This window comes from Peromyscus leucopus, chromosome 5, assembly GCF_004664715.2.
Source record: "Peromyscus leucopus breed LL Stock chromosome 5, UCI_PerLeu_2.1, whole genome shotgun sequence".
NCBI classification, from domain to species: Eukaryota; Metazoa; Chordata; class Mammalia; order Rodentia; family Cricetidae; genus Peromyscus; species Peromyscus leucopus.
Window position 1 is genome coordinate 108343037 of NC_051067.1, and position 13967 is coordinate 108357003.

Below are 13967 nucleotides of genomic sequence, written 5' to 3' on the forward strand. Positions count from 1 at the left end.
TGGTTCACTTATTAGCTGTGGCTCTCGGGTTGGACTGTTCATCTAATCACTGCACCTTAGTTTCTCAGCTGTAAGGTAGAGGCGTTAGGGACTGGAGAGATGTTGGCTCAGTGGTTAAGAACACTGATAGTTCTTGCAGAAGACCAGGTTCAAGTTCCAATACCAACGTAATGGCGCGAAACCATTCTTAACACGGTTATAGAGGACCCAGTGCCTCTTCGGACCTCCATGGGCACCGTCACACATGTGGTGCACATATTACACACAGGCAAAGCATTCATACACATAGAATAAAATTTTTAAAAAAAATTTAAATGCATTTTGAAAACAGGTGTTAGCTGGGCATGATGAGAAATAAAGGAAGGAGGATCGAGAGTTTGAGGCAAGCCTTGGACACATAACACATAAAGCCTGGGCTACATAAAATTCTGTCTCAAAAAATTACCTGGCTGTAGTAGTACACACTTTTAATCCTAACACTTGGGAGACAGAGGCAGGCTGATCTCTGTGAGTTCAAGGCCAGCTGGTCTACATAGTGAGTTCCAGGACAGCCAAAGCCACATAATGAGATCCTGTCTTGAAAACAAACAAACAAAATAATAATAATTATATTATTATTATTAGACATGGTAATGCATGCCTTTTTGTTTTTGTTTTTTGTTTTTTGGTTTTTTGTTTTTTTGTTTTTCAAGACAGGGTTTCTCTGTGTAGCTTTGCGCCTTTCCTGGAACTCACTTGGTAGCCCAGGTTGGCCTCGAACTCACAGAGATCCGCCTGGCTCTGCCTCCTGAGTGCTGGGATTAAAGGCGTGCATCACCACCGCCCAGCTTGCGCCACCACCGCCCGGCTTTTTTGTTTTGTTTTTGAGAAAAAAAATCTCACTATGTAGCCTGGCTGACCTGGAACTCACAGAGATCCACCTATTTCTACCTCCAGTGCTGAGATTAAAGGAATGCACTCTAAGAGATGGTATCAGCTCAGGACCAAATTCTCCACACAAAGGAGATTTATTTGCCCCAGAGGGACAGAGGGCAGGGGATAAGAGACTGGGGAGATGGGGAAGGGAACAAGGGAGGAGGAGGGGATAGGGGGTTTTTTCCTGGAGGGTAACAAAGACCACCTCTGGATGGAGCGGAGACAGATGTGGCCCATAGGAAAATGGTGGTTTATAAAGGTAAGGGGGAGACCCTGTGTTAGGATGAGGTGTTTAATTTTAATTGGGCATGTCAATTAGGTGAGCCAAAGGGGACTTTTGACTGCTGGACCTTGGTAGTCAGCCTCAGGAGGACGAAGTGGCCAAATAAGGCAATAGACCTTGGTGTCTAGCTTTAGGAATGCAATCTAATGGCTTTTAGCAAGGCAGAGGGATTGGGGAAGGGCAAGGCCTGCCAGAGTCAAGTTTGCCAGACCAGGCTGGCTAGAATCTCTTCATGCACCGCCACATCTGGCCTTGACTCTTGCCTATAATTCCACTATTTGGGAGGCAGAAGCAGGTGGATCTCCATGAGTTCAAGCCCACTCTGGTCTAGTAGCAAGTTCCAGGCTAGCCAGGGCTACATAGTAAAACTCTGTCTTAGAAAAAAAGTTACTATTAAAAATAAACAAAGTAAAATTGGACTACAGTGAGAGAATTAAATTAGTTTGTGTATAAAACCACACATAGCTACTGATTGGAGGTGGTACATACTTGTAATCTTAATACTCAGGAGATGAAGTTCTAAGGATTGTGAATTTGAGGCCAGCCTTGGTTACATAGTGAGATCTTGTTGAGGTGGGAGGGGGGACTTAGAAAATGAGGGGGACAATGGGGCTGGACAGTGGAGGCAAGGATTGTGTATTAACATTTTTTGAGGGGTTTTGCTTGTTTGATTAAAGACTTATTTTTATTTTTTTAATATATGTGTTGTGTGACAAAAATTTTCTTGGGGAGATGAAACATCCTATGGAGCATCTAAATGCCTTCCAGGCAGCCCAGCTGGTTTCTGCTTTTTTTAGGCAGCTAGTCTGGTCTCAGATTCTTCTTGACAGCCAGCGCCTCTGAGAGTCTCTGCTGCTGGACTCTGTTTACTCCGGCAGGGAGGGGCCTAATGAATCTGGTCAGTTTCAGGTACTTCCTGAAGCTCTCTGAGTTGTTCACCTTCTTTCTCAATGAGCTTCCCTGAAGGGTGGAATGATTTTGCTCTCTAAGGAGACTGCTCCAGTGTCTACTTTGCCTACATGAGTTTATTACATGCACCATGTGTATCCTAGTGCTGGTGGACGCCAAAAGAGAACGCCAGAGCTCCTGGAACCAGACTTACAGGCGTCTGTGAGCCACCCAGTGTGAGTGCTGGAGAGTAAGCCAGGGTCCTCTCCAGGAGCAATAAGTGCTCGTAATCTCTGAGCAGTCTCTGAGCCATCTCTCCAGCCCTTTTGTTTTTGTTTTCTGAAACCGAGTCTTAGGTAGACACGGTCGGACCTGGACTGTGTGTTCTGCAGTCACTTGAACACATGACCTTCTCATCTTTCTGTCTCCACCTCCTAAGTTCTGGGCTACAGGGGCAAACCACCCATATCCAGCAAGGTTTTGTTTTTCATCCTAGGATCAATGGCGCATGATTGATGAGTTCCAAACAAGAATCACAGCCTTTAGAGCTCCAGAAGACAGTAGTGTCAGGGTGCATCTCCAGAATCTCATGGTGGACTTTTGGCCTGCCCACTATAGGCGCTCTGGAGAAGCTCTTGGAGAACCCCCAAGTGTGCTGGAGACTAACTTCAGGGAAGCTAGTGTGGGGATGGGCCTTCCAGCACGCCCTGGGACAGCTTCTGGGTCAGTCAGAAGCACAGGGGCTCTTAGCCTGCATGGTGGAGTACATTCCCAGCATGCTTTTCTGCCCTCCAGCCTCTCCCCATTGGCCTGCTCAGTTCCAGTCGTCTTCAACTTTGTTTTCCACTGCCATCTCTTTTTGGTCTCTTGCCTCAGCCTTTGCTGTTGGTGTATGTAAGCATGTGCCACCACAACCGGCCATCTTGGTGTCCCTTTGTTTAGAAGATGCCTAGTGGATAGGCTTCAAAGACAGGAAGCCTTCTTGGTTCCAGGGCTCGGCTCCATCTCCTCATTTGTGCAGTGTGAAACTATTAATATTGTATAATTGTTGGACGCCTACTATCAGTGGCTCTTTGTGACCTTTTCTCTGCTTTGTAGAGCACTGCTTTTCCTTGGGAGGCTTTCTTTTATAGTATTTGAGGCTATAGTTTAGATATTTGAATCCTTGTAATACAGCCTAATTAAGCATTCCATTGAAAGGTTATTGAGTCCTTTATTTTTCTCCCACCTAAGCAACAGACTTGAGGATTCTCATAAGTCTGTCTTTGCCACACCTAGGATGATTTCTGGCACTGTACCCAGGTCAAAGGGCTCATTTGTGGATTTTTAATTGATGGAAGAGTGTTGGTTTACATTCTTGCTCATCCCAGCAGTACATAGCAGCACCTGGTTCTCCAGTGGTGCACAGCACTTGGCCTTTTAATTAGTGTTTCTCAGTGAGATATATATATATATATATACACACATATACATACATACATACAGCTTTCCTTAGGAAAATCCTAGCATGTCCCCTGTGCCCTCCAATGCTGCCTCTCATCGGAAGCTTGTTTGCCATATGAGGCAGCTGTGTCCCCAAACAAACCAGAACGGAGACTTTGAGGGCAGTTTCCCCTGCCACCCTCAAGACTGCCATGTGACCACACCCTGATCAGGTAGCTACAGTTTCCCAATATCAGCAGGGAAACTGGCCAGGACTGATCGCTCCGATAGGTCTTTGGTCTTCAGAGAGGTGGGTTGTTTTCTTTTGCCAGAACATCTAACATAACTGGACATTGGAGCTATGTAGCACCTTCATATTGTGGCTGAGAAGTCCAATTCCCCCCTTTTAAGGGTGTTTCCTTGGGGTTGAGAAGGAAGTATCTGGGCATTTCTGACTGAAAGGGAAACAGACATCCTCAGCACAATACCCATCAGTTTGCGTGAATCTATTTAAAAGGCTTCCTTTCTTCCACAGCTCCAGTACTCCAGAGACTAGACTCTTCATGCCCAAGGTTTATAGTGGTGTCAGTTTAAGACCTGAGGCCAGCCTTCACAGGATGGCTTTTAGAGAGGAGTTTTGAACCCAAGCCAGGGACTCCAGGTTCCTATCTAGAGCAGAAACACGAGGCTCTGATCTTTTTTGTTGGCATTCTTGTTAGTTTTTGTAGAAACGATCCCAGCTGAAAGCCGTCAGTTTCCCTGAGTCCAGCAGGCATGTCTTCCTCGAGTTCATACCCATGTCCGAACCCCCATGGGGAAAGCAGCCAGATGACGTTAGGGCCTTGGTGGGTATGGAAGTCAGAACTGTTTAGGCCTTTGTTTTCCAGCCTTAGAGTCTGAACCATTGCGTCATGTATTCATTGGTGCTCATCAACTCACCTCAAAAGAGCGGGACACAAGCCCATTCATGCCCCCATGAGTTAGCCAGGATGTGTGGCCTTCAAAGCTACCACAGCCAGGAACAGGCATCTTCTCTCTCTCAGGAAGGCGAGACCAAAGTAGGATGAGTTATGATGAGACGGGTATGGGGCTCAGTTTTAGTCTGAGAGAGTGGCGTGAAGCAGGAAGCAGCCGGGAGGAAGTTGTAGTGGTCTGCCCCAGGGTTTAACCTCTCAGCAGCTTCTCCGTGATGCCCAACTTACAAAGAAAATGACTCATGTTCTCACAGATGCCCCAGCAAGTTTCCCTTGAAAGGTCACTGTATCTGTGAGATCTCCATCCTCTGCCTCCCCCAGTGAGACACACACACACACACACACACACACACACACACACACACACCTTCCAGCGGCACACTGAGCTAGTTTTCTTCTGTGTTCTTGGGCACCAGGCATCTACTTCTCTCTTAAGGTCTATCAGTCACAGCTAACCTCTTTGCAGGTTGGGAGATTCCCACACACTTTTCCTCTAGAAAAGACTATCTAGAGGAGGGTAGTACTGGAGAGGTGGTCCAGGGATTATGAACACTGGCTGCTCCTTCAGAGGCCTCAGGTTCAGTTCAAGGCACCTTCGTGACTGCTCACAACCATCTGTAACTGCAGTTTTAGAGACTCTCTCGTCCTCTTCTGGCTGCTGCAGGCACTGCATGCACATTCAGGCCTGACACCGCCCCACGCCCCTGCAAAAGGCTCATAAAAATTTAAAAGTACACATAAAAATCTTTTAAAAAAAAAAAAAAAAGACCAGCTGGGTGTGGTAGCACATACCTGTTATCCTAGTACTTGGAAGTTTGAGGCCAGCCTAGCCTACATATAGTAAGTTCAAAGCCAGCCTGAGCTGCATAGCAAACCTTACCTCAAAAAAGAGTGAAGGAACCAGCGAGATGTCTCAGTGCATAAGAGTGCTCCCTCTGCAGGTGTGAGGGCCTGAATTTGAACCCCCACATAGAAGTCTGGCTTGGTTGTGTGTACCTGTACCCCCCAGCTAGAATGGAGGGTGGAGACTGAATGATCCTGAGGGCTTGCTGTCCAGACAGTCCAGCTGGAGGGGGGGGGGCGTGCAAGGTGAGGGGGACGACCTGGGAACTGTTTCCCATTCAGTAAGAGACTTTCAAGACGATAAGGTAGAAGGAGATATAGAAGACACTTGATATATTGATCTGGCCTCCACAAGTGTGTTTATGAGCACACTTGCATGTATGTGCTATACACATATATGACACATTTATACACAACATACAAAGGGAGCTGATAGAAATCAAGACTTGGATATAGGCACTTTGGTTAACTGTGCATACGTAGATTGATGGTACCTTTTATTGAAGGCTTATCCTGGACCAAGCACACATTATTATTCCCATTTCAGGTGAGAAGACTCACACCATTTCCTAGACATACAGTCGACAGCCCAAGTCTTCTGGGCCTCTGTGTTCTTCATTGACTGACTACCTTCAAGATTTGAAGTCTGGTCCTGCTGCCCACTAGCTGTTGGGACGTTCTCTCTCTGAAGCTGTCCCTGGGGCAGTTCAAGGCACCCTCGTCCCCTTTGTCCCTACAATCTCTTGTTTCCTGAGTTGTTGGGTTGGAAGCTGTAATACCTACCTTGCAGGAATATTAGTTCCCAGGACTGGGGAAGAAAACATTTAGCTGAGTGTCTCCAGCAGAGTGGGTGTTTGAAGCATGTCCCTGCCTGCCTGAACTCCTGCCCGGTGCTTGTATTCTGCTTCCTGCCGAGTGTGGGTTGGAGCTGATGTGTCTGGAATCTGCAGCCTTCGGGGGAGGCTGAGACACCCATTAATATGTGACTGCTGCCTGCTTGGTTGTTGGCACTGTCCGCTCTGAGAATAGATGGACAGCCTAGGTACTGAGATGCTAAGGTCCAGCACCACGTACTAGTGGGAAGTGCCAGGAATCAGGGCAACAGCGAGTGCTGGCACTCCTTGTGGGTGAGTAGGGAGATAATAGGAGGTTTTTCTGGGTTACTGGCTTCTTGTGGGTATGGCGTATTTAGAGTTTGGGGGGCTTAAGGCTTATGAGCATTGGGGGAGTCATTAGTTCCTTGCTGGGTAACATGAAAGGCTAGAATAGGAGAGCTGCTGGAGGCGCTCATAGTTCAAGATCAGGAAAAGGACTATTACGTTTCCTATGTTTGTTGTTGTTTTGAGATGGACTCTCATTTAGCCGAGGATGGTTTCAAACTCCAGCTGACAAAGACAGCGAGCTCCTGATTCTCCAGCTTCCACCTCCCACATGCTGGAGTTACAGGCTTATGATCTCGTGCCTGGCAAATTTTAAGTCAATATTTTGAACAACTAATACAGTTAGTAACCATGGGACTCCAGCAAGTCTATGATAGTCATCTTATCTTTGTCCAGCTGCAGGGGTCTTCGCCCAAAAGCCTATTTCTTTTGAATTGCTTTTCAGAGATATTTTTTTCAGTATTTTTTTTTACATTATATTTATGGGGGTTGGGAGAGACAGAGAGGCCAAAAGAGAGCATTAGCTCCCATCCAGGAGCTGAAGTTACAGATGTTTGCGAACCTCCTGACATTGCTGGCGTCTGAACTCTATTCCTTCTGATTGATCAGGAAGTGTTTGTGACCACTGAGTCATTTCTCCAGCCCTCAGATTCAGTTTTAAAAGTACACATTTGAACTAGGGATATAGCTCAGTGACAAAGTTTTTGCCTGGTATGTGTAAGGTCCTGGTCAATCCCCATTGTCACACACACAAAAAAATATATCAAGTAAATAATAAAGTACAACTTGGACATATTAGCAGGGAGACAGATCACTCTCTACCTTTAAAGTTTACTAACAATATGTCCTGGGATCTTGTCATTGTTTAGGTTTTTTTTTTTTTTTTTTGTGCTAGAGAGTCAAATCCAAGGCCTCATATGCTAGGCAAGTGCTTCTTACCACTGAGCTGGATCCCTGGCCCTTCTCATAGCTTTCTGCAGTATCTGGTTGGTATTTTGTTGCATGGATGATAAAGTAACACAAATCAGTCCCTCGCCGATTACGCATTTAGGTTTTTCTCTGCATTTTAGCTCTGTCAGCCATGCATTGTTGATTAGTTTGTGAATGGTATAGACGGCCCAGAAAAAGTGGCTTTGGAGTGCCCCGTAGGAGTGTAAAGATACTTGTGGATCCTTTATCATGGTATCTAGGCAAATGGCACAGGTACACAGGTTGCACAAGGCAGTTTTTGAGTGAATGCCTTGCTGGAGAACCTGGCCTTAGACTCTGACCATGCCTGGGTTCTGATTCTAATTCTGCTCTTTAGCAGTATGGATTTAGGCAAGTCATCTCACCTTGGAGTTCCAGTTTCCTCTTGGTGAGTGCTAGATGATGCTGTGTGTGGTCGATGGAGTCATGTTTTGGGGGTTTGATCTGTGTGGTATTCGTGATGGTTCTGTGAAGTCGAATGGTGGTCTTCCAAATCTAATAAATTAATCCAAGTTCTGCATCAAGATGTCGATGTTTGTGCCAGATGGCGGCACACACCTTTAATCCCAGCACTCAGGAGGCAGAGGCAGGTGGATCTCTATGAGTTTGAGGCCAGCCTGGGCTACAGAGTGGGTTCCAGGAAAGGCTCCAAAGCTACATAGAGAAACCCTGTCTCAAAAAAAAAAAAAATCGCTATTATTTCTGTAGATGAGGAGTAATGGAAGGTGGAAGAGGCTTTCAGACAGATGAGCAAGACTGAATGACCGCGGTGGTTATGGAATGACTCAGGTTTCAGACAGGGGTTTCAGACAGGGCAGGGAATTACTCCCAGCATTTTCATTGCTTAGCTATGTGACTTTAATGAACTTGTTTAACCACTCAGTTTCCCAGTCTCAAAAATGGGCATTAAAATGTTTCTCATAAGTTGCTTCATGCAGATGAAATAAGGAACTATGAGCTGGACGTGATGGCACATGCCTCTTTAAGGTGATTTAGTCTGTATCTTATATCTATCATTCCTGGTCTTTCTAGGATTAAGGAAAAGGAAAATTCCTCAGATGAGCCTGCAAACATGAGCAATAGAATTAAAGGCAGGGCCACTCTATGGGTCTCATGGCTCCTGGGACCCTCTGGAATAGAATCAAGCCCAGGTCCTTTTCTTCCCTTCCTCCCCAAGCCTGTGTTAGCCCAGGGCTCCTCAGAGAGGTTATCGTCAAGGAGGCAGGGCTGTCTCTAAGCAATCTTCGCTTTCTCACTCGCACATGCCGGCTTTCCAGGAGGAATGTGTGCCTGGATGTGTGTGCTCTGGGGCTCCTGAAAGCTGGCACTGGGCTCCTGTGGGCTGCTGGTGGCTCACTATGGTTGTTAAGCCCTGGTGCCCCTTCGCTGACGCCGTCCACCTCCGTAAGCACTGCTGGCGCCCCAGCTTCACACAGTGGAATCCCACTACAGGCAGCTGAAATGTGTGGCTTCAGAAAATGCCACACGTGGATATAAATATTTTTGAGCAAAAGGCAATGAAAAAGTACCAAAAGAGCCAGGCATGGTGGTGCACACCTTTAATCTCAGTGCTCCTAGGACATCTCTCTGAGTTGAAGACAGCTTGGTCTACAAGGCTGAATAGGGAGACTTTGCCAAGGAAGGAAGGAGGGAGGGAGGGAAGGAAGGAAGGAAGGAAGGAAGGAAGGAAGGAAGGAAGGAAGGAAGGAAGGAAGGAAGGAAGGAAGGAAGGAAGGAAGGAAGGAAGAAAGAAAGAAAGAAAGAAAGAAAGAAAGAAGAAAGAAAGAAAAAAGGCAAGGGAGTATATACTCAGCATGTGCAGGACCTGGATTCGATACCTAGCACGGGAAGTAAAGATGGATGAATGAATACAGATTCAAATGCAGGGGCTGGAGAGGTGGTCAGCAATTAGAGAAGAAAAGGGACAGGGCTCTCTCTCTCTCTCTCTCTCTCTCTCTCTCTCTCTCTCTCTCTCTCTGCCCTCCCAGCTTTCCCGCGACGGCTAAAGGTTCTCCTTCCTGAAAGCCACCCTTTTCGGTAAAGAACCCCCACTCCATTATTTGCTCCCTGGATTTACATCCACGGTGTCCTGTAAGTGCTTCCCTTTGTCCTCTCTCGGAACTGCACTGTTCATTGTTGAGGAAGGCGTGTCAAGTTCTAAGCCACTCGAAGGCTGCGCCCATGTGACACATACTGAACGTGTTAATAAGCTTGTGCTTCTCCTCTTGCTCCGCGGCCAGCTTCCCCACAAGCGTGCATCCTGCCTTCTGTCTGGCTTTGCCCCTCCGCCTCCCGCGCTCCTTGAATCCACCCCTTGTCGCATGGCCTGGCAGCTGAGTCATTTCCGGACGTGACGATACCACCTTGTTTCTGTACGCACTGCTTGCACGTGGACACCTCCCGTTCCCAGTTGTAGCAATGACGAGTAGTGCTGCTGTGAACATCTTAAACAGGCACTTCCTGTTTAAGAGGAAAAAAAAAATGCTAGAGATGGAACTCGGAGCTTTGTACATTCGAGACAACGCTCTACTATTGGGTTACATGCCCAGACTTGTGAATACATTCTGATTTTTTTTTTTCAAGTTTCATTATCTAATGTGTACGGGTGCTTTGTCTACATGTGTGTCTGTGCGCCACGTGTGTCCTTGGTGTTCACGGAGGTCAGAAGAGGGCATCCGATCTCCTGGGACTGAGTTACAGGTATTGTAAGCCGCCGTGTGGGTGCTGGGAATTGAGCTCAGATCCTCTGAAAGCGCAGCCAGCGCTCTTCTTAACCGCTCACCGTCTCTCCAGCCCCACTACCAGACTTTTCTACAGGGGCTGTTCACATTCACGTTCCCACCATCCATGCCCGCGAGGCATCTGCTTTCTCCGATCCTCCCTCTGGGAGTGAGACTCCATACTAAAGCGCCTGACTACCAGTCACCAAGCCCTGGGCTTGACCCCCAGCAGCACAAAGGAAAAGGGGTTGGGGCTAATAGCCAGCTTGGGTGTACGCTGGTGACCTGTAGTTAGTAATTACAACTGCCGGAGAGAGATAGCTCAGTGGTTAAGCTGAGCTGCACTTCCAGAGGACCTGGGTTCAATTCCCAGCACCCACATGGTAGTTCACCACCACCTGTAACTTCAGTACCAGAGGGATCCAATTTCCTCTTCTGGCCTCTTTGGTGCACAGATGAAAAATAAATAAAATTTTGTGTGTGGGGGGGCGGGGAGGGGACAGTAGCCTTGCAGGTAGATTTCGAAAGAAGTATGACAAACTTAAATTGCTAGAAGTTGCAGAAAGTGTCTGTGGGGAACAGTGTCAGTCCTTGGATGCCGACTGTGTGTAGCTCGCCTCCAGGCAATCATCTTCCTCCCTTAGCTGTAACTCAGCAAGGCTCCCTGCAGCTAATGGCTTGGATGCTCACCACTGTGGTTCTCCAGCCTGGTGGACATGGGGGTTGGACACACAGACTGCTGGTGAGGTGGTCCTCCCTCCACCAAGAGCAAATGTAGGGGCTGGAGAGACGGCTCAGTGGTTAAGGGCATATACTGCTCTTCCAGAAGACCTGAGTTCAGTTCCCAACACGTCCATCAGGGGGCTCCCAACCACCTGTAACTCCAGCTCCAGGGCCTCTGACACTCCCGGCCATCACAGGCACCTGCACACATGTGGCATACACTCATACACATACAAATGAAAAAAAAATAATAATGGTAAGGCTACGGGTAGAAATGACATCTGAGACTTGTAACCACTTGCTGGACAGAGAAAGTAAGACAAATTCCCGGGTGCCACCACTTGGTACTCCTTGATGTAGTCAGGGAACTGCTTTCTAATTCTCTTTCTCTTTTCCTCACTTGTAGCATTGACTGGATGCACTGGACATGAGCTGCATGGTGCTGACCATGGGAAGTCACTGTGCTGAACAGTGAGACAGTCCAGGTAAAATGCCTTGTCTGTCTGCAGGACAAAAGGAAGGTGTTGGGTTCAGACTACTGCTGGCCAGAGGCCCTAAATGCTATAGTAGTGAGCGCTTAATTAAGCTCCTAACCCCCTAGCCAACCAGTGGGGAGCATCAGCTGATGATAATCAGAGCAGAGAAGTGATTGAAGCTGCCCAGTAGAGGGCGGGCGAGAGGCAGCCCATGGGGAAGGGAAGAGGGGCGTGGCTGACATCAGCCAGTTCTCCAAGGCTCTGTCCATCCCTTCAACACCTCCCTCCCTTCCAGTTTGGTCCATGTTAACCCCAAGGGAAGGCCATTTCAACACAGGATTGCCAGTCCTGTGGACCTCGAAGATTGTAGACCTGAGGCGCTTAGCCATACTTCCTTGTTTGTTTTTTTTCCCCTAAAACAATGTCTCACTGTGTGACCCTGCCTGTCCTGGAACTCACTCTGTAGACCAGGCTGGCCTGGAACTCACAGAGATCCTCCTGCTTCTGCTTCCCAAGTGCTGGGGTTAAAGACGTGTGCTACCACCACCCAGCTTCCTAGTGTCTTTTAGTTTCTTGAATAGTCAAATATTCAAAACAAAAATATTTAGAGCTTTATAACAGGCAGTCTTTGTCTCCATCTGCTCATGTCCCTGCCCACCCTTGAGAAGACACAGATAACCACTGTGAGCAGGTTCTCTCCCTCAGTTTCCTTCTATGTGTATATACAAATAAAAATAGACTTTTCCTCCTTTTTCTTTTCCTTTATTATTAATATTACAATTGTTATTATTACTGTTTTTGTTTTGTTTTGTTTTTTGTTTTTCCCGAGACATGGTTTCTCTGTGTAGCTTTGAGCCTTTCCTGGAACTCACTCTGTAGCCCAGGCTGGCCTCGAACTCACAGAGATTCGTCTGTCTCTGCCTCCCGAGTGCTGGGATTGAAGGTGTGCGCCACCACCACCGGCTTTTCTTTCTTTCTTTCTTTTTTTTATTAACACAAGGTCTCACATGGTTTAGGCTAACCTCAAATTGCTGGGTAGCCGAGGACGACCTTTAATTCCCATCCTTGCCTCTGCCTCCTGAGCTCTGGGATTGTGGGGGTGTCGCCACACCTGACCCCTTTCTCTTTTCATGCAAAAGCTAACGTATTATTCACATCTTTCCTTGCAGGCAGCGAAGGCTGCGGTGAGCTCCCCGCCCAGACGCATCCTACGGAGACGCAAGAGAGAGTGGGTGATGCCGCCGATATCAGTCCCCGAGAATGGCAAGGGTCCTTTCCCTCAGAGGCTGAATCAGGTAGGACTGTGCCTTCGGCCTGGGCAGCCCTGAGGTCTGCAGGATGGATTGTCTGAAGACCTAAGAGCGAGGCTTCTTGCCGCCGGGTGGGGAGCTGCAGAAGGCTCCCTGCCGCCAGGTGAGGCACCTGCCACCTTGTCAGCTGTCATTTTGTTTGGTTTCCAGCTCAAATCTAACAAGGACAGGGGCACCAAGATCTTCTACAGCATCACTGGGCCTGGAGCTGACAGTCCCCCTGAGGGCGTCTTCACCATAGAGAAGGAGACAGGCTGGTTGCTGTTGACTATGCCCCTGGACAGGGAGAAGATTGCCAAGTATGAGGTAAGTAGCCTTTAGTACCCAATATGGATGTCTTTTCTGAGGTGGGCCCAAGGCCTGGTGAGCAGGGAACACCAGCTGACCCAGACCTCTGTGTCCACAGCTTTTTGGCCATGCAGTGTCTGAGAATGGGGCTTCTGTGGAGGAGCCCATGAACATCTCCATCATCGTGACAGACCAGAATGACAACAAGCCCAAGTTCACTCAAGAGACCTTCAGAGGGAGGGTTTTGGAGGGGGCAACGCCTGGTAAGGTTGGGATGGAGCTGCTCTGGGTCAGCGGGGTTCAGATCTAGTCGGGGATCATTCTGGAGGGCAGCCAGAACTACACAGCTATGTGTCAGGTCCCCTCAGCACACTGCCCATCCGCCCCATGAGTCCTGATCAAGCCGGACCTGTAGCAGAGCTCTGGCATTCACATTTGAGAACTTTCTAGAAGCTCTGGGCTCAGCTAGACTAAGGAGCTACAGAGACTCAGAGTTAAATCTGGACTTTGCCTCTCTACTGCCTGTGATCTTAGGCACATCCATGACCTCTGAGCCTCAATCCAAATGGGAATATCAACCCTGAAATACTGTGAAGGTTAGAAATAACACATGCCGCTGAGGGTGTAGCTCAGGGGTGGAACACATGCTGACCGTAAGATAGGCCCTGGGCACCAGCACCACCCAAAAGAGAGGAAGAACACGTGTATCATGTATGCATTCCTACATGCTGTGGAGCACCCAGCCTGAAGTTCCGCAGCCACAGGGCAAGCAGCCGGGGCTGGGGGCTGTTAAAATATGACTTACAGAGAACAAAAACAGGTTGCCATCACTAGAGAAGAAAGGACTAGAAGATGAGGGACTAGATGCTGTGACAGGTGCTGGGCACAGGGGTGGGGTGGCCTTCTGGTTTCAGAGAGTTTCAGAGATGAGTTGATCAGAGATTACCAATAACAGAAATTGCCACCATTAAAATATTTGGTTGTGTTTATTTGCTT

General features: G+C 47.9%; 1 protein-coding gene across 2 annotated transcripts in view; it reads left to right on the top strand.

Moving 5' to 3' along the window:
* The window catches only part of Cdh3 (cadherin 3), a 49090-nt gene that overhangs the window by 13617 nt on the left and 21506 nt on the right, over window positions 1-13967 (top strand). The window contains exons 3-8 of one of the 2 annotated variants that reach the window (XM_037206242.1): window positions 3153-3161; window positions 8776-8831; window positions 11374-11382; window positions 12543-12668; window positions 12834-12989; window positions 13090-13234. In XM_037206242.1, the coding sequence (XP_037062137.1) occupies window positions 3153-3161; window positions 8776-8831; window positions 11374-11382; window positions 12543-12668; window positions 12834-12989; window positions 13090-13234 (501 nt within the window). Of the gene's footprint in view, window positions 1-3152; window positions 3162-8775; window positions 8832-11303; window positions 11383-12542; window positions 12669-12833; window positions 12990-13089; window positions 13235-13967 lie in introns of both variants that reach the window. The other variant, XM_037206240.1, reaches the window with a different exon arrangement.